General features: G+C 41.9%; 1 protein-coding gene across 6 annotated transcripts in view; it reads left to right on the plus strand.

Moving 5' to 3' along the window:
* Positions 1 to 23,446, plus strand: part of gria3b (glutamate receptor, ionotropic, AMPA 3b) — a 456,144-nt gene that overhangs the window by 231,383 nt on the left and 201,315 nt on the right. For all 6 annotated transcript variants that reach the window (XR_009811483.2, XM_061927997.2, XM_061927998.2 and 3 more), the window contains one exon: positions 5,621 to 5,808. Coding sequence is in view for 5 of the 6 variants with exons in the window: in XM_061927997.2 (XP_061783981.1) it covers positions 5,621 to 5,808 (188 nt within the window). In the remaining variant the exon portion in view is untranslated. The remainder of the gene's footprint in view (positions 1 to 5,620; positions 5,809 to 23,446) is intronic.

Raw genomic sequence — 23,446 nt, forward strand, 5'->3', positions numbered from 1 at the left:
TCTCAGTCGCGCGGCCCACACCTTAATATGAAAATTGGATGTTAGTGCGTCCCGCGAGTTTTATATGACAGCGTCATACTTGTCAACCCTCACGATTTTTCTGGCAGACTACGAATTTCAGGGCAACTATTCTCTGGATCGTGCTGTGATGGTACAGCATTTAGCGCCCACTACAACCAACCCACTACAACTAACCCTAACCCTAACCCTAACCCTAACCCAAAGTTGTATGGGACTTCTGCTTGCTCACGTGACAGCAAGGCATACTTAGTCAACAACCACACAGGTTACACTGACGGCGGGGGTATAACAAACTTTAACACTCTTACTAATAATGCGCCACAAAGTGAACCCACATCAAACAAGAATGACAAACACATTTCGGGAGAACATCTGCACCGTAACACAACATAAACGCAACAGAACAAATACCCAGAATCCCATGCAGCCCTAACTCTTTCGGGCTACATTATACACCCCCGCTACCAAACCCCGCCCACCTCAACCGACGCACGGAGGAGGGGTGGGGGTTGATGTGTGGGGGAGCAGGGTTGGGGTCGGGGCGGGGTTTGGTGGTAGCAGGGGTGTATAATATAGCCCGGAAGAGTCAGGGCTGCATGGGATTCTGGGTGTTTGTTCTGTTGTGTTTATGTTGTGTTAAGGTGCAGATGTTCTCCCAAAATGTGTTTGTCATTCTTGTTTGGTTTTGCTTCAAAGTGTGGCGCATTATTAGTAAGAGTCTTAAAGTTGTTTTATACCGCCACCGTCAGTGTAACTTGTGTGGCTGTTGACCAAGTATGCCTTGCTGTCACTTATGTGTGCAAGTAGAAGATGCATATAACAAGAGGCTGGGCTTGCATGCTGTTTGTACAGATTGTAGAGGGCATAGAATGCTGTACCATCATGGCACGTCCTTATTATTATTGTTAGGGTGAAAATCGGACAATATTAATCCCGGGAGTTTTCTGCGAAAGGCACCGAAATCCGGAAATCTCCCGGGGAAAATCGGGAGGGTCAGCAATTATGCAGCTGAGCCGCATCAGAGTGATCAAAGAGCCGCATGCGGCTCCGGAGCCGCGGGTTGCCGACCCCTGGGTTAGGGTTAGAGGGTTAGGGCCAGGGTTAGAGGGTTAGGGTTATCATAAGGCCATGCCAAATAAGGCATTAATAAGTACTTAATAATGACTAGTTAAGAGCCAATATGTTACTAATTTGCATCTTAATAAGCAATTAATTAATGGTGATTATGTTCCCCATACTAAAGTGTTTTTTTACTGGTGTACAAAATGAACCGTGCATGAACATCACCTTGTTCAAACAACAAAACCAACACAGTGCATAAACTCACAACAAACTACACACCTGCAAATCAGTCTGACTTCTGCTGTTGCCGTATCCGTAATACGCCGATAGGGAGAAGTTTTTATTTACACGATGAGTCGGGTGTGTCTTGACCCCCTGAGCCTGACTCACCGAACCCCTACGGTTCGATCGAACCCAGGTTAAAAACCACTGATCTATGATATTAATGTAACATTAGACCAGTGGTTCTCAAATGGGGGTACGCGTACACCTGGGGGTACTTGAAGGTATGCCAAGGGGTACGTGAGATTTTTTAAAAATGTCTGTCAAAAAGAACTGTGAAAAGAAATGCAACAATACAATATTCAGTGTTGACAGCTAGATTTTTTGTGGACATGTTCCATAAATATTTATGTTAAAGATTTCTTTTTTTTGTGAAGAAATGTTTAGAATTAAGTTCATGAATCCAGATGGATTTCTATTACAATCCCCAAAGAGGGCACTTTAAGTTGATGATTACTTCTATGTGTAGAAATCTTTATTTATAATTGAATCACTTGTTTATTTTTCAACAAGTTTTTAGTTATTTGTATATCTTTTTTTCCAAATAGTTCAAGAAAGACCACAACAAATGAGCAATATTTTGCGCGGTTATACAATTTAATAAATCAGAAACTGATGACATAGTGCTGTATTTTACTTCTTTATCTCTTTTTTTCAACCAAAAATGCTTTGCTCTGATTAGGGGGTACTTGAATTAAAATATTTTTCACAGGGGGGTACATCACTGAAAAAAGGTTGAGAACCACTGCATTAGACAATAGAAGTAAGGGAACTTGTCACCTTTAAGAACAAATAGGCCACCCTAAGAGTGCTCTGGAGCACCCGTAGATTTTGTTCTTACCTACGAACAAACCCCAGCTAAGAAAACATTGGTGAATACAAAAATCTCCTTAAAAACTTCGTAAGTGGGCCTAAGAACAAAATGTGTTCCTAAGAACGGTTGCTGAATGGGGCCCAATGAGTTGGAGACTAGAGATGCGCGGATAGGCAATTTATTTCATCCGCAACCGCGTCAGAAAGTCGTCAACCATCCGCCATCCACCCGATGTAACGTTTGATCAGAACTGCATCCGCCCGCCATCCGCCCGTTGTTATATATCTAACATTAAAAAAAAAAAAAAAAAGGGTGAAAACTACGCGAATTGCACCTTGTGCAGACAAGATTTTTCGATCGGACACGGAGGAATTAGCGATGTAAAAGACCACGTTGGGACAAAAAAACACAAGTCTAATGCCGTTGCTAGTGATACAAGTGGAAAACTTTCAACGTTTTTCGTCGCCCAAACAGATTCTTTGGATGTGATAAATGCCGAAGTTTTATTTACGGAGGCAATAATTGAGCATGGACTTCCTTTTTTTTTTTTTTTTTTTTTTTTTTTTTTTTATGTCCTGTCCAGCTTCTCAGGCAAATCATATAGTTGATGTAGATGCCCATGTCGGCTGTTCAGATTTACTTTACAAAAGAGAAGTGTAGGATACTTCTCTTGTTGCCTTATTTGTATTTGACTTTATTAAATGTATTTATATTATCATTTAGTGCAGCCGGGCCGGAGCAGGAGGGGATAGAAAGAGAAAAAAAAAAGAAGACAGAGGGGGAAATTGTGGGGACAAGAGGGGGATTAGACAGAGAGACAAAAACAACAACAGCAAACAACAACAACAACAACAATAGAGCAACATCAGCAAATACGACATGTACAAATATGATGGTAAAAGTAATAGCAAATAAGCAGTTAGCGAAAAATAAAAAATAATACAGAAATGACAATGAGCATTATTACACTACAAATGGATCAATACAAATACCAATAGAAATAGCGCTATTGATAATGAACAATACCAATAATTTACCTTTATTATCAACAATACAGTTGTTTAAATGCAACAATACATATACGTAATGATAACTTGAGATACGAAAGAATGCAGAAAAATGGAGGGGGAGAAAGAGAAGCAACCTACATTAACCTTGTAGATTGTTATAGTCACAATAGGTTAAGCTTTGTCAGTGTGCCATGTGTTACACCCAGTTTACCCTAGGGCAACAACGTTAATATATGTTTGATGAAACGTGATTATGTGCATGAGTGTAAGTATGCATATGTACTTGTATATGTACAGAATGTGTATATGTATTTGTACAATGAATGTATATGTACAGAATGTGTATATGTGTTTGTACAGTGAATGTATATGTACAGTATGTGTATGTGTATGTTTGTATATTGAATGTGCGTGTGGATGTACGAACATTAGGTAGGTAAATATGAACTGTGTTTGTGTATGTATGTGGGAGCGTAGGTACCTATGTACGTATGTGAGCATATGTGAATTTGCATGTACAATACATTCGACTCCCAGAGTGCGTGGGAGCCATGGACTTCCAATCGCACTGGCTGATCACATGGGACAGTTAATAATGTAATGCAACCTTTAAAAATCATTACGCGGTGATCGCGATTCCAAAAATAAACTTTTCTTGCATGATAATGTCCAGAAAAATTCGCTTTATATTACTATAGAGTCCTTTTAACGAATGAGTTTGATGGTTTATCACAAACCTTAAATGAAAGAAGTCCTTTGTTCTCCTGCACCATGGCCTTGCTTCGTGTTTGGTGTGCCATCCTGTCAGCTGTATTTCACAGCACGACATACTGTTAAAAGTGTTTATACTATTTATACTTTCAATTAACAAATTGAAGTCTTGTGAAAGGTTGACAGGATAACTGGCATTAACTGTCAAAATAATTTCAAACTATTGCAGTTAGCATACAGAATAAACATGTCAATCAACCCATATGATTTTTGCTGTAATATTTTTGTTTTGAAAAGTCACTGTGACTGATAGAAAAGTGATGGTTTTAGCAACATTTTAACCTGTCTGAATGCTAATAATCATTTTGCGTCGGGGGGCGAAGCCCTGAACCCTCCACCAGGACTTTGTCCTGGACCTACCGGGGCCTGCGGCCCTTGGACCCTGGCTACTAGGTTTTTCTGATTTAAAAGTTGGCAGGTATGGTGAGGTTATAAAGCTTTTGCCTGTTAAAGAAAGGAGACTGATCCAACGCAGCACAGACTTGCGCGTGCCACGCTGTCACGACCCAGACGCACACCAGTGCGCAATCATATGGGAGCCGCGCTGAGCGCACCTCCAAGCGCGTCTCGCTGCCGGCGGCGGCCAGGTATGGGCCCACGCTCCAGCGCCATCCATTTTCAGGGCTAGTTGATTCGGCAGGTGGGTTGTTACACACTCCTTAGCGGGTTCCGACTTCCATGGCCACCGTCCTGCTCTCTATATCAACCAGGGTGAGCCCCACCCCTTTCGTGAGCGCACTGCCACCCCTGTTACGCGCCCCCGGCAACAGGGGTGGCGGGCAGGTAAGCTGCTTACCTGCTGCGCGTGACGCCGGCCGCGGCGAAAGCGGACGAGGCGGGGTGTCGGTGCGGTGGGCGCGGTGGTGACCCTGGACGTGCGTCGGGCCCTTCTTGCGGATCGCCTCAGCTACGGCTGCCGGTGGGGCCCTCTCGGGGGAAGGGGCCTCGGTCCCGGACCCCGGCGAGGCGTCCCTTCTCCGCTCCGTAAAAGTGTCCATCTCTTTTCTTTTTTTTTCTTCTGTTGTGGCATATGCAGCAGGTGCCTGCTCGTTTTTCGTATGTGGGTAACAACATTTAACTATGTATATATATTTCCCAATTGGTTTAACTGCCACCCGCAAAAAAACAAAAAAAACAATCTAATTAATCCGCCCGACCCGACCCGCGAGCGGATAAAATCTTATTTTTTTTTATTTCATCCGCCCGATCCGCGGATAATCCGCGGACTCCGCGGTTGTGTCCGCAAACCGCGCATCTCTATTGGAGACACTAACCAGGATGTGCCAACATTAACACGTCGCTGAGCTAAATGCCATCATTTAATTGATTGCCAGGCGCAATAACATCACCTGCTGATCTTTTAATAATATGGAGATATAATTCCAATTCTATTCACTTTATTATATCGCCTTTTCAATATGCAAATGTGGATTCACACACATGCCACACAAGGCCTAGGCCCATACAATATTCTAGTGGGACCTCTGAGTGCTATTTTAGATTGTAATGAGATGCCCTTTGACCTTCGGATCCAAGCGGAAAAACCTCTCCGGAATAAATTAGCAGCCATTGGATTCTGGCAAACTCTCACGCCGTGCCGGGCTTGTCTGTGTCTAATCCGCCGGGTCACGACCGTCTCTCTCTCTCCATTGTTCTTTAGGATTCTCCATACTGCAGGCCATCATGGAGGCGGCGGTGGCCAACAACTGGCAGGTGACCGCTCGCTCCGTGAGCATCACCACGGATGCGTCGGAGTTCAGACGCATCATCGAGGAGATGGACAGGCGGCAGGAGAAGCGCTTTGTGATTGACTGCGAGGTGAACAGGATCAACACCATATTAGAGCAGGTGAGCTCTCACCGCTGTCACCACCAGGTTTCTATTATTGAAGCCCCAACACCCACTCTCCCTATTAAAAAGGGACATAAAGTCCTCCCTGGAAATGAGTAAGCAGATTCTTAAAATAATTCCTCGAAACCTTAGAGGAATTGCGTTAATCAAATTTGTTTGTTAGCTTTACTTTGACAGTGTTTAGTGCAAAGAGGGACACTTCTTTCCCACTGATGCATCTTTTTAACGTGGATTTTTTTTTGCCCTCCCACTGACTCAATTATATTTTTTCACTCTCATCGTTTTTCCAGCAGCAGCAGGCAATCAATGCCAAAAAGCTCCAAACCGCGCATCCAGAAAGTGCACAATTTAGATAAAACGTTTGGGACACGCCTCTTAATCAATTCATTAATCACCCAGGAGATGGGCCCTGAATCTTAAATCTTTATCTCTCCAAGACATGTTAGACAATTCTTTTTAACTTTGATGGAACATTTTAGGGAAGGCTTTTAGTTCAGATTTATCAGACCACAATAATAGTTTTGCATTCTTTCTTTCCCCTTATGCCAAGTGTGAAAACATGCATGTTAGGTAATTTGGGAGACCGTAACCCAGAGCTGGGCAAATATTTTGACTCAGGGGTCTACCATGAGAGAAAAAATGTGTCTGGGGGGGCCAATGTGTATAAATGATACCGTATTTTCCGCACTATAAGGCGCACCGGATTATTAGCCGCACCTTCAATGAATGGCATATTTCATAACTTTGTCCACCAATAAGCCGCCCCGGACTATAAGCCGCGCCTACGCTGCGCTAAAGGGAATGTCAAAAAAACAGTCAGATAGGTCAGTCAAACTTTAATAATATATTGAAAACCAGCGTTCTAACAACTCTGTCCCAAAATGTACGCAAATGTGCAATCACAAACATAGTAAAATTCAAAATAGTGCAGAGCAATAGCAACATAATGTTGCTCGAACGTTAATGTCACAACACACAAAATAAACATAGCGCTCACTTTCTGAAGTTATTCTTCATTCGTAAATCCTTCGTCTTCGGTGTCCGAAGTGAAAAGTTGGGCAAATGTGAGATCCAAAATGGCCGGTTCCGTCTCGTCGAAGTCATCGGAGTCAGTGTCACTGTTATCCAGCAGTTCTGTGAATCCTGCCTTCCGGAAAGCTCGGACCACAGTTGTGACCGAAATATCTGCCCAGGCATTTACGATCCACTGGCAGATGTTGGCGTCGTCTGGCGCTGCCTCCCTGTCTTAGTGAATGTGTGTTCGCCTTCTGTCATCCATTGTTCCCACGCAGTTAGCAGTCTAGCTTCGAATGCCCTGTTGACACCAATATCTAGCGGCTGGAGGTCTTTTGTCAATCCACCCGGAATGACGGCGAGTATTGAATTAAGCGCGTAAGCGTGTCTCTTAAAGTGATGTTATGAGCTAGCAAATATAACAACTACACTACCCAGCATGCAACGATAGTTACGAGCATGCGCGGTAGCCCTGAGAAGCGTTGTATGCTGGCAGTTAGAATGTGGTTATGAGCACGCTGTGAGTAAACGTTGAGAACTCAGTTAACACGCCTCGTCTGCATTATTTATAATTAGACAGACAACACACTTAATAGGAGCCATTTTGGGGTCTTTACATAAACACACAAATGGAAATGAAACGTCACATATCCCAGCATGCACCGCGCACTTCTTCTTCTTCCGGGGGCGGGTGGTTGCTTACAGTACAAGAAGAAGCGCTTCCTGTTCTATGGGGGCGGGTGCTTACCTTGGCGGTTGCTTGCGTAGAAGAAGAAGCGCTTCCTGCTCTACCGGGAAAAAAGATGGCGGCTGTTTACCGAAGTTGCGAGAACGAAACTTTATGAAAATGAATCTTAATATTTATCCATATATAAAGCGCACCGGGTTAAAAGCCGCACTGTCAGCTTTTGAGTAAATTTGTGGTTTTTAGGTGCGGCTAATGGTGCGGAAAATACGGTAAATACACATTTTGCTGTAAACATGTCCTGTACAGTATGTGCACTGCAAAAAGTCAGTGTTCAAAAACAAGAATTTTTTTTTACTTAACTTAATTTAATTTAGTTTACTTGAACTAAGGAAAATTATCTGCCAATAGAACAAGAACATTTGGTTTGTTAAGACTTTCCAAAACAAGTAAAATTAAAGCTGCAAGCAGCGTTGTTCGGGCCCGCGTATTTGGCAGGTGCTAGTCCTAAGTGTCCCAATACTTTTGTCTACTTTTAGTCTGAAGTGTCCCAAGACTTTTGTCTAGTGTACCTACCTTGTCTGCATTGTGTGGGCACGTTGGTGCTTCCTGCTTTTAAGCAGCCATCTTAAAAAAATAGCAGCGCAGCGGGTCTTTGAAGGGTCATAAAATCAAAACCGGAGCAGGTATTAAAACGCTGTTCTGTTATTTTAGACACAAGGGTTTAATCTCTCTCCTGTGTTAGTTTGAAGCCGAAACGACAAACGCGCTCAGAGGAGATAGTTTTTGAAGAAAGGTGACCGGTTTTTACAAAAAAAATTGTTTTGAAGGGGGAATAGCAAACTTCCTGTTGATTTTTGCTGGGGGTTGTCAATTTATGAAATGTAGGTCTAGGTTTTTGTGTCATGTCTCTCCGACCTTCCCAGGGAGAGTTACAGGCAGTTTTGTCAGTTTTTTCATCCGAGGAGCAGTTTTTTGTGCGTTTCATTAAAAAATTGCGCTAGAGCACAATTTTGAGATTTGGGGTTAGGTTTTTTTATTAGATCACAATTTTTGCCAGTCCTGATGTGTGTGTTCAGTTTGGTGATTTTTAAAGCATGTTAAGGGGGTGGAATTACAGCTCAAAGAGGCAAAAGTGACTGTTTTTAGTACTTTTTTGTCTTGAAGGGGGAATTGCCAACTTCCTGTTGATTTTTGCCCAAGAATATACTATTATGAAATCTAGGTCTAAGTCACAACTACATAAAGGTTTTTGTTTCATGTCTCTCCGACCTTCCTAGTGGGAGTTACAGGCAGTCTAGTTTGTTTTTTTCGTAGGGGGCGCTAGAGCACAATTTTGAGTTTTGTGGTTCGTTTTTTTTTTTAAAAAAGGCCATTTTTGCAGGTCCTGATGTGTGGGTCAAATATGGTGAGTTTTGAAGCATGTTAAGTGGGTCAAATTACAGTTTAAAGTGGCGGCGGAAGAATAAAGAATAAAGAATAATAAAACCTTACAAATTCAATAAGTCCTTATGTCCCATTGCATAAGGACTCCCTTTGGGAGTCCTTATACAATGGGCCATGCGGGCCCTAATTAAAGCTGCAAGCAGCGATGGACGGGACCGACTTTGAGGGCTCATAAAATCTAAACCGGAGCAGTAATTAAAACTCTTTCATCAACTTTTACTCAGAAGGGTTCAATCTCTCTCCTGTGATAATTTGAAGCTGACATGACAAACGCGCTTAGAGGAGATAATGTTTGAAAAAAGGTGACTGTTTTTACTCAACTTTTGTTTTGAAGAGGGAATTGAAAACGTCCTGTTGATTTTTGCTGGGGGTTGTGAGTGAATGAAGTCTCTACGACATTCTGGGAGTTACAGGCAGTTTTATCTGTGTTTTCTTCCTAGGGGGCGCTAGAGCGCAATTTTGAGTTTTGGAAATGGATGGATGGATGGATGGATGGAGATAAATTGTGAACAGGAAGTGAACAACATTTTTTAGCAACTCTTATGTAAAAAAAAAGGGGTAGGATTAAATAAACTCTGCTTCTTCCTACTCCTTTTCGAACATGTTGAAAAGAGAAACTGGAAATTGTGATGTATCATGTTGTATGCTTGCATGTTCCAAAGAGACTCAAACTCAACTCAACTCAATGATGGTGCTCATACAAAAAGCGGGGCCTGTGAAAAATGAGTTAGATGTTTTCCTCCTTTCCAAAAAAGCCATGTTTTTTTTCTTCTTTTTTTTGCACAAGCGCTTTAAAGTTGAGCTATTTTGGAGATACCACTAATGCTGTTGCATAATTAATCCCAAAAAAAAAAAAACAGTTAACAGTAAAGTAAATCAGTTCTTCTTTCTGCTGCCTGCTTAGAAAGCAATTAACTAATGAATCAGATTGAACTTGTTCATTCATTTGGATATCGGTCACTCTCAAAAGCCCCTCAATTACTTTTTGTTTCACTTGTCATTCCAGCACACATTTTCACATTTCCTACAAACAATAGTAATAAGGATGATAGTATTCTCCTGATTAAAGAAAGCATTTTTTCCCCCCACTTTAAGATATATTTTCCATCCTACCGACTACGATCATCATGCCGCCTAAACATTGTTTTCCTGAGCAGGAGGAAATAAAGATTTAATAAACTTCAAGAACAGCAGTGTGCCCAATTTGGACATTTTCTATCTTTGATAACCTCAGCGTGATTTTTTTTTTTTTGTCTCGGCTAATTAAAATAACCCACCAGTGCAGATGAGATACCAACATTGAGGGAAACTGCTGGACTTCTCTTTGCTGCAGACCCCTATTGAGACACATAAGCGTGCACATTAAATAAAATAGGGACTGACCGTCTGCTTTGTGGGAAATAGCTCCCAATTGTGGTACTCGCTTATACCTTTGCATAAACTTGATGTGTCTACCTTCTACCTGCTGTTGTAGATGGATCCACTAACGACTGTCCTTAATGAAGGACACCTGAAACAGTTCCATTCAGCAAAGTCACAATGCTGGTTGACTTCCAACTTGGTCTGACTTCAAAGTGCTTGTTCCCTTAGAGAACAGTTTCAAAAGACTTATACTGTAACAGTCCAGTTAAAAGTGGCCATCATAAAACCTTCAACTGGATAGTCAAAGCTTTCAAGTTATTCAATTACCGTATTTTTCGGACTTTAAAATCCTTTCATTTTGCGCTATCCATCCATCCATCCATCTTCTTCCGCTTATCCGAGGTCGGGTCGCGGGGGCAGCAGCCTAAGCAGGGAAGCCCAGACTTCCCTCTCCCCAGCCACTTCGTCCAGCTCTTCCTGTGGGACCCCGAGGCGTTCCCAGGCCAGCCGGGAGACATAGTCTTCCCAACGTGTCCTGGGTCTTCTCCGCGGCCTCCTACCGGTCGGACGTGCCCTAAACACCTCCCTAGGGAGGCGTTCGGGTGGCATCCTGACCAGATGCCCGAACCACCTCATCTGGCTCCTCTCGATGTGGAGGAGCAGCGGCTTTACTTTGAGCTCCTCCCGGATGGCAGAGCTTCTCACCCTATCTCTAAGGGAGAGCCCCGCCACCCGGCGGAGGAAACTCATTTCGGCCGCTTGTACCCGTGATCTTGTCCTTTCGGTCATAACCCAAAGCTCATGACCATAGGTGAGGATGGGAACGTAGATCGACCGGTAAATCGAGAGCTTTGCCTTCCGGCTCAGCTCCTTCTTCACCACAACGGATCGATACAGCGTCCGCATTACTGAAGACGCCGCACCGATCCGCCTGTCGATCTCACGATCCACTCTTCCCTCACTCGTGAACAAGACTCCGAGGTACTTGAACTCCTCCACTTGGGGCAAGATCTCCTCCCCAACCCGGAGATGGCACTCCAACCTTTTCCGGGCGAGAACCATGGACTCGGACTTGGAGGTGCTGATTCTCATCCCAGTCGCTTCACACTCGGCTGCGAACCGATCCAGCGAGAGCTGAAGATCCTGGCCAGATGAAGCCATCAGGACCACATCATCTGCAAAAAGCAGAGACCTAATCCTGCAGCCACCAAACCAGATCCCCTCAACGCCTTGACTGCGCCTACAAATTCTGTCCATAAAAGTTATGAACAGAATCGGTGACAAAGGGCAGCCTTGGCGGAGTCCAACCCTCACTGGAAACGTGTCCGACTTACTGCCGGCAATGCGGACCAAGCTCTGGCACTGAGCATACAGGGAGCGGACTGCCACAATCAGACAGTCCGATACCCCGTACTCTCTGAGCACTGCCCATAGGACTTCCCGAGGGACACGGTCGAATACCTTCTCCAAGTCCACAAAACACATGTAGACTGGTTGGGCAAACTCCCATGCACCCTCAAGGACCCTGCCGAGAGTATAGAACTGGTCATTTTGCGCTATGTATGTATTAATTCTGGTTTTACTTATAATGGTTGTGGTACAGTGTTGTCAGGTTCAAACACAGATGACATCTATTAAACAAGACAAGAAGCAAAGAATTAAACAGAGACAGAATTCAATTTGGCTCAATTTGAGGAGAGACGCTTGGACATCTGTACCCTTGTAACAGTGTCATTACGCTCTGGCGAAAGATTGTACTCCTCCTCCTTTATTTGGACTTTCTCTGACTACATGACAACAGCTGCTTCTAAGAGACGAGGTCGTAAACAGCCATCGCCTTTGATTACAACAGTTCAAAAGAAAAGGTCGTAAACGAGTTCAAAAAGAGGTTCGTAAAACAGTTCAAAAAGAGGTTCGTAAAACAGTTCAAAAAGGAAGTTCAAAAGAGGTCGTCTGGAAATTGGGCAGATCCTGCCTTCTCTCCACTTTGTAGTCCTTGGGTTGAAACAATATCTTTCTGTTGATTACAATACGGGGCAGCACAGTGGAAGAGGGGTTAGTGCGTCTGCCTCACAATACGAAGGTCCTGAGTAGTCGTGAGTTCAATCCCGGCCTCGGGATCTTTCTGTGTGGGGTTTGCATGTCCTCCCCGTGACTGCGTGGGTTCCCTCCGGGTACTCCGGCTTCCTCCCACCTCCAAAGACATGCACCCGGGGATAGGTTGATTGGCAACACTAAATTGGCCCTAGTGTGTGAATGTGAGTGTGAATGTTGTCTGTCTATCTGTGTTGGCCCTGCGATGAGGTGGAGACTTGTCCAGGGTGTACCCCGCCTTCCGCCCGATTGTAGCTGAGATAGGCTCCAGCGCCCCCCGCCACCCCGAAGGGAATAAGCGGTAGAAAATGGATGGATGGATGGATAAATACAATACAGATTTTGCTTCTCACTGGGCACTCAATGTTTTTGTGATTACTTAGAAACAATTATTCTAACAAGTGTGATCAGTAGATGGCAGTCACACATAAGACCTACATGTGGACTGCAGGTTGACACCTGTTTAATAAATGACACTAGCAAGTACTGGTAAGCAAGCAAGACCAAAATGTTGATGTTTCCTTGACATAATTGGGTTTTACAAAAGGTGCTCCAAAATCTGTCAAAATGTTTAAATTCGACTTTGGTAAGCTACGAAGCTGCATCACTTGATGGGTTGTCGTAACAGCTTATGTGGGGGACCCTTTCACTTATCACCATCCTTAAATGGATATTCACTACTGTTGTAATTATAATATGGTATTGTGAATAAACTTGAAACTTGAACTTGAAAAAAAACAAAAACATTATGGCTACCATAGTCAGACGTACTGTGCTTCAACATACGGGTATTATTATGGTACCTATTAGTAGACATATTATCTGACGTTTTATTTCACACTCTTATGCAAAACCATCGTTTCGTATCTATTGGTACCTGCTTTTGTGTATTTGGGACGTGCATGAGTCCCGAATATTTCCATGCCTCCGCTATTGTAGTCCACGTTGTCGTCTGTGAGCTCCTTTTTCTCTATCCTCTTGTTGAGGGGCATTTATCCTTTTCTAATACAAAGTGGCATTATAGTTTGAACTTAACCTGTCATTAGAATCCATATATGGAAGCGCTAAAATCTACAAAAAAGAAGATGAGGAGAAAACGCAGTGGAAGTGGAGACACGTAAATAAGACAAACCCACCAAACGGCGTATTCTGAAGAGACGGTCAGAAAGCATCTTGAAGATGATCCGTTAAACAATCTATGTAACATTTTGACCAAAAAAACACCATTACATGTTAAATAGTCCATAAGGAAGTGTTTTAAATGTAGAAAAAAAATAATCATAATATGACCCCTTTAATGTGCCCTATAAACATTGCTTGCAGTGATGAATGAAGAATAATTTTGAGCAGAAACGCTATGGAAGAATAGGGGATCGGGATATGCTTCCGGTCCAAGGCATGAAACCGGGAGTACATTTTCAACCCACCACACCATCAGTAAGCAAACTTGCCCAAAGATGGCGCCATAGCACAAAAAAATAACACACCTTGTCAGCGTCTCTGTCAGTGTTTTGCAAAAAGTATTGGTTGAATACAAAACATTATGGTCGTTAGCGAAGAAAAAATCATCAATAAGCCGCAGGGTCCAAAGCGTAGGAAAAAAGTAGCGGCTAATAGTCTGAAAAATACAGTACTTGTTAATGTTTTTTGAAAATGGTGCAGTTTTCAATATGACTGTAAACAGAGTTGTCTTGTATCAAACTACAAAGTGGATTTTTTGAAACAATATAAAGTAACAGCTGATACTTAATTGTTAGAGGGGACCTATGGTGTGTTTAATCTACATTTAAAACACTCCCTTGTGGTCTAGATAGTATGTAATGGATATGTTGTGTACAGTTTGCTCCACAGTCACTTTTAAAAGCCCCTTTCTGAGTATCTATGCAGGATGTTCGTTTCTGGGGAATGTTCCCAGATTGCAAATGAAACTATGCCCCACCCAAAGTTCCCTCTAAGGTGCGCGCCTGTGCAATTGCGCACTGCTCAAGTGTCCTCTGCGCACGGCAAATCTATGCCGCGCACAAAATCAAATAAAAAAATAAGCGCATAAAAATTCTCGACATAGAAAACAGTTTTCGTCATAATTGTTCAAATATTGTAACGTCTGTCGAGACGCTTTGAGGACATGAATTCCATCCATCACTTTACTGAGCAAAACTCTTTATTGTCGGCCATAAATACATCACCAAAACATTAGTAAAAAAAATTTATATCGAGCAAAACTGGTCATTTTCTGCAGTACAAGTTAAAGTTAAAGTTAAAGTCCCAATGATTGTCACACACACACTAGGTGTGGTGAAATTTGTCCTCTGCATTTGACCCATCCCCTTGATCACCCCCTGGGAGGTGAGGGGAGCAGTGGGCAGCAGCGGTGCCGCGCCCGGGAATCATTTTTGGTGATTTAACCCCCAATTCCAACCCTTGATGCTGAGTGCCAAGCAGGGAGGTAATGGGTCCCATTTTTATAGTCTTTGGTATGACTCGGCCGGGGTTTGAACTCACAACCTACCGATCTCAGGGCGGACACTCTAACCAATAGGCCACTGAGTAGGTACCAAACCAGACCAAATACAACTTTGTTATATCAACAGCAGCTGCTCGCTCTTTCTCACTTGCGCCAACACATGCACATATGGCACTTAGCCACCCAGAAAGTTGGACAACTCCAACACCACATATAAAGTGTCAGTCCAGGTCGTTACACTATGATTTACCAATCAAATGTGTGCTTATTCTAGTGTCATTTACTAGGAATCTTAATTTATAAATATTAATCATGAAATGCTGTTAGTATATTAAATAAATACTAATAAAAATATATTTTTTTACAAACAGGAAGTTGCAGGAATGTACACATGATCCCCTGCTTACATCTCATTGTGCAACATGTGAATGTTTTAATGGGAACTAAATGCAATGTCTGAAAGGGGTACAAATTATTTCCAAAGCAGGACCTCCACCCAGACAATCAATACAAGTACACAGTTCATGAAAAACAATATTTTTTGTTATTGTCAGGGAGTTTTTGCGTTTGCTCACACACATAAAAAATTAGAGAGAACATTGGCCACACCCTCTCAAAAAGTATATTTTTTTTAATCTTTTGAAAATATAGACTGTTTAAATGTATACCTTGACGTTTTTACCGCTCTTCTATTTTCCCGACACAGTTGAAAACAAACTTCATAAACAATGTATAGATTCATTCGGTCACAACATTAAGTACACCTGCCCACTCTCGGGTCGATACAGTGCTGCATCAAAGAAGCTGCTTCTACCAGCATTTATGTCACTGCATGACGCACGTGGGTGTTATTGTGCACATGCCAAGATTAGATTCAAATAATACTTAATCCTTCCTTTTCTTTGAAGTTTCCTCACACCAAGTAGTAATTGAGGGGGGAAGTGGCTTTCCAACACAATATGTCCAATAACGCCCACATGAGTACGTCCGCTAATGGGAAACATCATCCAAATCTGCTTGCAAGCTCTCGCCCAAACGCATGGACCTTATGATTTGACGCATGTGCATTGTTTAACACAAGTATCCAACATCATAACAGCATTAATAAGTCAGAAAAGCCAAAATTCATAATAGGGTCATAAGTCATTTCTACTTTATCTTGTTTTTTTAAATTTGGGAAAGAAAAAAAAAATCAGACTGTATTTCTAGGCAAGAGCATCCTTTCATAACAACAAGTGTCAATGGTAACCATATAATAAGGCTGGAATGAGGAACCAGAATATTTAAAACCAAAAATATACAAGTTCCAAGGAGTTATTAACTAAGGTCCCTTCTACACTAAGGTTACCCAGGCCATAACACAACTAACCTTATCCTTGTCCACACACACACAATGCCGTCGTTTAAGACCCACCCCCACCCCACTCCCCCGTCCGCCGGCGCAACGCGACCGAGTACGCATTCACGGAAAAAATGCGTGCGTCATAGTTACCTCTGACCTGGAAGTGTATTCTTACCCTGTGTTTCAATGCTATTGCCACATATCTCTTAACAGTAAACCTTGCTTTGCCAGTCCAAATGCATTCGCTGTTTTTCGTAGTACTCTTTGTCCACGGGAGCCCGCATTCTCGTTGTCTCCCCTTCGACAAATGTCGAAGTTTTTCACTAAGTACAAACCCCGTTTCCATATGAGTTGGGAAATTGTGTTAGATGTAAATATAAACGGAATACAATGATTTGCAAATCACTTTCAACCAATATTCAGTTGAATATGCTACAAAGACAACATATTTGATGTTCAAACTGATAAACATGAGATGTAAGCAGGGGATCATGTGTACATTCCTGCAACTTCCTGTTTGTAAAAAAAAATATTTTTATTAGTATTTATTTAATATACTAACAGCATTTCATGATTAATATTTATAAATTAAGATTCCTAATAAATGACACTAGAATAAGCACACATTTGATTGGTAAATCATAGTGTAACGACCTGGAATGACACTTTATGTGTGGTGTTGGAGTTGTCCGACTTTTTGTGTGTCTGTAAACGCATCACTGGCTAAGTGCCATATGTGCATGTGTTGGCGCAAGTGAGAAAGAGCGAGCGGCTGCTGTTGATATTACAAAGTTGCTTCTGGTCTGTTTTGTACTGCGGAAAATGACCAGTTTTGCTCGATATAATTTTTTTTACTAATGTTTTGGTGATGTGTTTATGGCCCACAATAAAGAGTTTTGCTCAGTAAAGTGATGGATGGAATTCATGCCCTCAAAGCGTCTCGACAGACGTTACAATATTTGAACAATGATGACGAAAACTGTTTTCTCTGTGTGTCGAAAATTGTTATGCGCTTATTTTTTTATTTGATTTTGTGCGTGGCCTAGATTTTGCCGTGCGCAGAGGACGCTTGAGCAGTGCGCAATTGCACAGGCGCGAACATTGGGTGTGTTCCATTAAATATTGTCTATTTGTTGCCCAAATAAATGTTTACCATTTGGCAGAATGCACGATGAGACATTATTTTGGATTAGCAACTAGTAAATATTGATATTTGCATTATTAGCAGCAATGACAACATTCGCTCCACTGTAAGCAAATGGAAGAGCAAGCACACGCTCGGCGCTGAGCTTTATTAGCTTTATTTACAGCTCAAAATGATGCAGCGATACACCGAGAGACATATTTGCATACTGCTGCATCAGGCACTATTTGGACTTTGAGGACGATCGTTTTGAGATGGGGGCTATGATCATTTTATTTTTTTACCAAGTATGTGTCGTTTTCTCTCTAATCCACTGCAGTGCAGATGAAAAAGGGGCCGTATTTTCCTGAGTCACAACACATTTTCACTGCACAAATTGCTACTGGTCAAAATGATGCTTCTTCAAAACAAATAGTCTTTGCGAGTGGAGTTTTGCACCGTATATAAAGCAGTGACGTGCGGTGAGGTTGATGGCTGGTGAGGCACTGACTTCATCACAGTCAGATTTACAAACATATGAACCCTAAAGAGTATCTTATTCACCATTTGATTGGCAGCAGTTAACGGGTTATGTTTAAAAGCTCATACCAGCATTCTTCCCTGCTTGGCACTCAGCATCAAGGGTTGGAATTGGGGGTTAAATCACCAAAAATGATTCCAGGGCGCGGCGCCGCTGCTGCCCACTGCTCCCCTCACCTCCCAGGGGGTGAACAAGGGGATGGGTCAAATGCAGAGGACACATTTCACCACACCTTGTGTGTGTGTGTGACAATCATTGGTACTTTAACTTAACTTTAACTTTACACATACAAACTGTAGCACACAAAAAAGCACATTTAATTAAAAAAATGTATTATGGTCTTACCTTTACTTAGAAATGCGCCGCTGTTGTGCTGGATTAATGAACCCCCTGATGGGAGTGTTATATCAACTAAAGCCCTCACTTCAACTTTCCACGTGCAAGATTGAATCTATTTAAAAAAGTGTAACCGAGGGTTTATAAATGTCGCCTATACTGTATGAAACTACAAAATAACAAACACGGAGGCTCCAGTTTACACGAGGACCAATTTATTTACCTTCTTTCAAAAACTTCCGCTCCACTCCAACGTGTCAAAATTCCGCTCTTAGCGCCTTCAAAATAAGAGCTCAAGGCATATACTGTATAACAGCGCATAACAGGAACTTAACATCACAAAGAGGAAAGGCCATAAAAATAGGTTACAAAAGTTATTTAATAAGAAGCCAAAAAGTGCAAAAACAATAATGTTCGTGTTGGAGGAGTTGTGAATTAGGTACACCTGCAGTCTGCAGGTGTACCTAATGTTGTGGCCCTGCAGTCATTCACAACTCCTCCAACACGAACTGGACTCTTACTGTTATGCTGGATCCACTATGGACTGGACTCTCACAATATTATGTTAGACCCACTCGACATCCATTGCATTCGGTCTCCCTAGAGGGGGGGGTTACCCACATATGCGGTCCTCTCCAAGGTTTCTCATAGTCATTCACATCGACGTCCCACTGGGGTGAGTTTTTCCTTGCCCTTATGTGGGCTATACCGAGGATGTCGTTGTGGCTTGTGCAGCCCTTTGAGACACTTGTGATTTAGGGCTATATAAATAAACATTGATTGATTGATTGATTGATTATTGTTTTTGCACTTTTTGGCTTCTTATGAAATAACTTTTTTAAATAGATTCAATCTTGCACGTGGAAAGTTTAAGTGTGGGCTTTAGTTGATATAACACTCCCGTCAGGGGTTGCCGTGCATTCTACGGCGGGGGTGCAGGAGGCGAGCCTCAGCCAGTGCGTCTTTTGCAGCCGTTTTATGATCGCTCAGCACAAGAAATACTTTACACACATACAGTTGTTGACAAAATACACTGTACATTATATACCTCAGCTAACTAAACTATGGAAATGTATAATATAGTTCATATAGCGATACGGTCTCACTGCACAGCAGACCAGCAGTTAGCCAAGTCCGTCCATGTTGAGGCACTGAGTGACGTGCCTCAACTGGCTGCTGTTCACCGCACCGTCTATTCTCAGTATTTGAACGGCAAATGTGAAAATTCAGCGATTTTGAATAAAAATAATCTAAAACTGGTGAAGTTAAATGGAAAATAACTTTATAGTATAATCACTGGATACATTTAACAATTTAATATATATTTTTTTCTTTTTACATTTTTTTTCTTTCCATGATGGCAGGTGAGGCGGGGGCCTCACCTGCCTCTATTGACTGCACGTCACTGATATAAAGTCATGACTAGTTTGATGCATGAGACAGCACATTCTGCATATATCCTCCTATCTGCCATCACGGGCCTTCCTGGCCCACGCCCCTCTCGGGATTTCTCTGCTGGAGTTTGCTCAGAGGCAACAGCCTGCTCATCGCTAGTGTAAAGAGACGCAGGCGAGGGAGAGACAAATAAATAAATAAATCAAAATGAAGCGTCTGGGACAGGCCCAGGGCGCACAAGCTGTTCAAAGACGAGAAGGGGACGAGCGCACTTTGCCAAAGCTGCATTTCCCTACCGAAAGTGAGCAGGGTTTTATGGAAAAACAAAACAAAAAACAGAAAGTGAGAGGTGCGTCTGGAGATTTGTTCGAACATCCTACTCGTGCCTGTGGGGGAATGAAGTGTGGTCACATTGCTTTCCCACAGAGGCGGGTAGCTGTCCCGTTGTCTGCACAGAAAACACAGTGGGGTAATTCATACAGCCTGCAATATTTAGGATTTCATTTCATAAAAGGGAAAAATAAAAAATTATCCGAGTTGAAGCAACACCATGGGAGAGGGAGAAAGCCGAAATGCAAATATTCAACAGACCTCGCAAGTAAACATACCCAGTTAGACTTTAGGTCATACTTGCCAACCCTCCCGAATTTTCCGGGAGACTCCCGAAATTCAGCGCCTCTCCCGAAAACCTCCCGGGACAAATATTCTCCCGAAAATCTCCCGATTTTCAGCCGGAGCTGGAAGCCACGCCCCCTCCAGCTCCATGCGGACCTGAGTGAGGACAGCCTTTTTTCATGACGGGAGGACAACAGGGTGACAAGAACTAAATCATCCAGACTAGAGATAAATTGTGTTATTATGTTTATCTTACCTAAAAATAAATATATTAATTAAAAAAAAAAAAAAATAAATACATTTTTACTATATTTTGCTAAAAACATCAAAATTAATTGTATTTTTTTTGTATTTTTTTGTGACTCCTTATTACATCCAGCCATAGAATTATACATTAAAACAAACATATTTGAAATAATTGATTTTAAATTATCATAATAATTCATTTAAAATGACCATATTTAATTATTAAAATAATTGCTTGTTTATCAACAACTTTAGCATTTTATTTATTACATTTTGAAACTCTCAGAAGCCAAGTTATGTTATATTCCTTAATATTTATTTATGCAAGTTTGAAGTATCAATTATCCAAACACAGTTTTGTTTGCATATTTTCAGGATGTATATATATATATATATATATATATATATATATATATAATCCCTAGCGGGATTATTCATTATTCATTATATATATATATATATATATATATGCAGGGGCGCCGCTAGGGATTTTGGGCCCCATGAAAAGAATCTTTACAGGGCCCCCAACACAGTGTCATTATTTTTTCTGTACTATAATTTCATCATCATTAGGGGCCTCTCTGGTCCCCCCTCCATCATGGGCCCCTAGAATCCGTCTCCTTTACCCCCCCTTTTCGGAGCCCCTGTATATATATATGAAATACTTGACTTTGTGAATTCTAGCTGTCAATATACTCCTCCCCTCTTAGCCACGCCCCCAACCACGCCCCGCCCCACCCCCGACCACGCCCCCACCCCCCAACTCCCGAAATTGGAGGTCTCAAGGTTGGCAAGTATGCTTTAGGTGCAAGCTGATATGTTATGTTTTGATAGCCGTTTGTTGGTTATCCATTTTCGGTTTTGTTTACAGTCTGTTTACATGTTTTGGAGGGGAAAGAAAAGGAAGGCGTTGATAAAAAAAAAAAAAAATATTAAGAAGCAGACCGCTTCTGCAAAGGAAAGACTCCAAAAAGTTTGAAATAAAAATCAAAATATGAATGAAATGGTATAAATAATAGCAAATAATAATAGTAAAAACATGAAATAAGTTGGAGTTATTAACATGAAAAAAGACAAGGAAAAGCATATAATGTACATTCAGTGCTAGATTAAAAATGTGGACCGAATCCCACAATTTTAAGAAACAATTCTGGATATAAATTATTAGAGGTGGGAATCAATTTGATTCTGATTCTAGGGGTGACGATTTGATTCAACACAATTCTCGTAGTATACTATTTGTTGTATAAATTAGAATAAAACCCTTTCAAAATAGGTTACAGGTTACAAAAACTCGCCTTGGCTGCTGACATCAGATTTATACACGCCTAAAAATATATACAGGTAAAAGCCAGTAAATTAGAATATTTTGAAAAACTTGATTTATTTCAGTAATTGCATTCAAAAGGTGTAACTTGTACATTATATTTATTCATTGCACACAGACTGATGCATTCAAATGTTTATTTCATTTAATTTTGATGATTTGAAGTGGCAACAAATGAAAATCCAAAATTCCGTGTGTCACAAAATTAGAATATTACTTAAGGCTAATACAAAAAAGGGATTTTTAGAAATGTTGGCCAACTGAAAAGTATGAAAATGAAAAATATGAGCATGTACAATACTCAATACTTGGTTGGAGCTCCTTTTGCCTCAATTACTGCGTTAATGCGGCGTGGCATGGAGTCGATGAGTTTCTGGCACTGCTCAGGTGTTATGAGAGCCCCGGTTGCTCTGATAGTGGCCTTCAACTCTTCTGCGTTTTTGGGTCTGGCATTCTGCATCTTCCTTTTCACAATACCCCACAGATTTTCTATGGGGCTAAGGTCAGGGGAGTTGGCGGGCCAATTTAGAACAGAAATACCATGGTCCGTAAACCAGGCACGGGTAGATTTTGCGCTGTGTGCAGGCGCCAAGTCCTGTTGGAACTTGAAATCTCCATCTCCATAGAGCAGGTCAGCAGGAAGCATGAAGTGCTCTAAAACTTGCTGGTAGACGGCTGCGTTGACCCTGGATCTCAGGAAACAGAGTGGACCGACACCAGCAGATGACATGGCACCCCAAACCATCCTTGATGGTGGAAACTTTACACTAGACTTCAGGCAACGTGGATCCTGTGCCTCTCCTGTCTTCCTCCAGACTCTGGGACCTCGATTTCCAAAGGAAATGCAAAATTTGCATGGTTGGGTGATGGTTTGGGGTGCCATGTCATCTGCTGGTGTCGGTCCACTCTGTTTCCTGAGATCCAGGGTCAACGCAGCCGTCTACCAGCAAGTTTTAGAGCACTTCATGCTTCCTGCTGCTGACCTGCTCTATGGAGATGGAGATTTCAAGTTCCAACAGGACTTGGCGCCTGCACACAGCGCATAATCTACCCGTGCCTGGTTTACGGACCATGGTATTTCTGTTCTAAATTGGCCCGCCAACTCCCCTGACCTTAGCCCCATAGAAAATCTGTGGGGTATTGTGAAAAGGAAGATGCAGAATGCCAGACCCAAAAAGGCAGAAGAGTTGAAGGCCACTATCAGAGCAACCTGGGCTCTCATAACACCTGAGCAGTGCCAGAAACTCATCGACTCCATGCCACGCCGCATTAACGCAGTAATTGAGGCAAAAGGAGCTCCAACCAAGTATTGAGTATTGTACATGCTCATATTTTTCATTTTCATACTTTTCAGTTGGCCAACATTTCTAAAAATCCCTTTTTTGTATTAGCCTTAAGTAATATTCTAATTTTGTGACACACGGAATTTTGGATTTTCATTTGTTGCCACTTCAAATCATCAAAATTAAATGAAATAAACATTTGAATGCATCAGTCTGTGTGCAATGAATAAATATAATGTACAAGTTACACCTTTTGAATGCAATTACTGAAATAAATCAAGTTTTTCAAAATATTCTAATTTACTGGCTTTTACCTGTATAGCAATAGATTGGATGACGGTGTTATAATCAAAGAAAAAGTG

Source organism: Nerophis lumbriciformis, linkage group LG35 (genome assembly GCF_033978685.3).
Source record: "Nerophis lumbriciformis linkage group LG35, RoL_Nlum_v2.1, whole genome shotgun sequence".
NCBI classification, from domain to species: Eukaryota; Metazoa; Chordata; class Actinopteri; order Syngnathiformes; family Syngnathidae; genus Nerophis; species Nerophis lumbriciformis.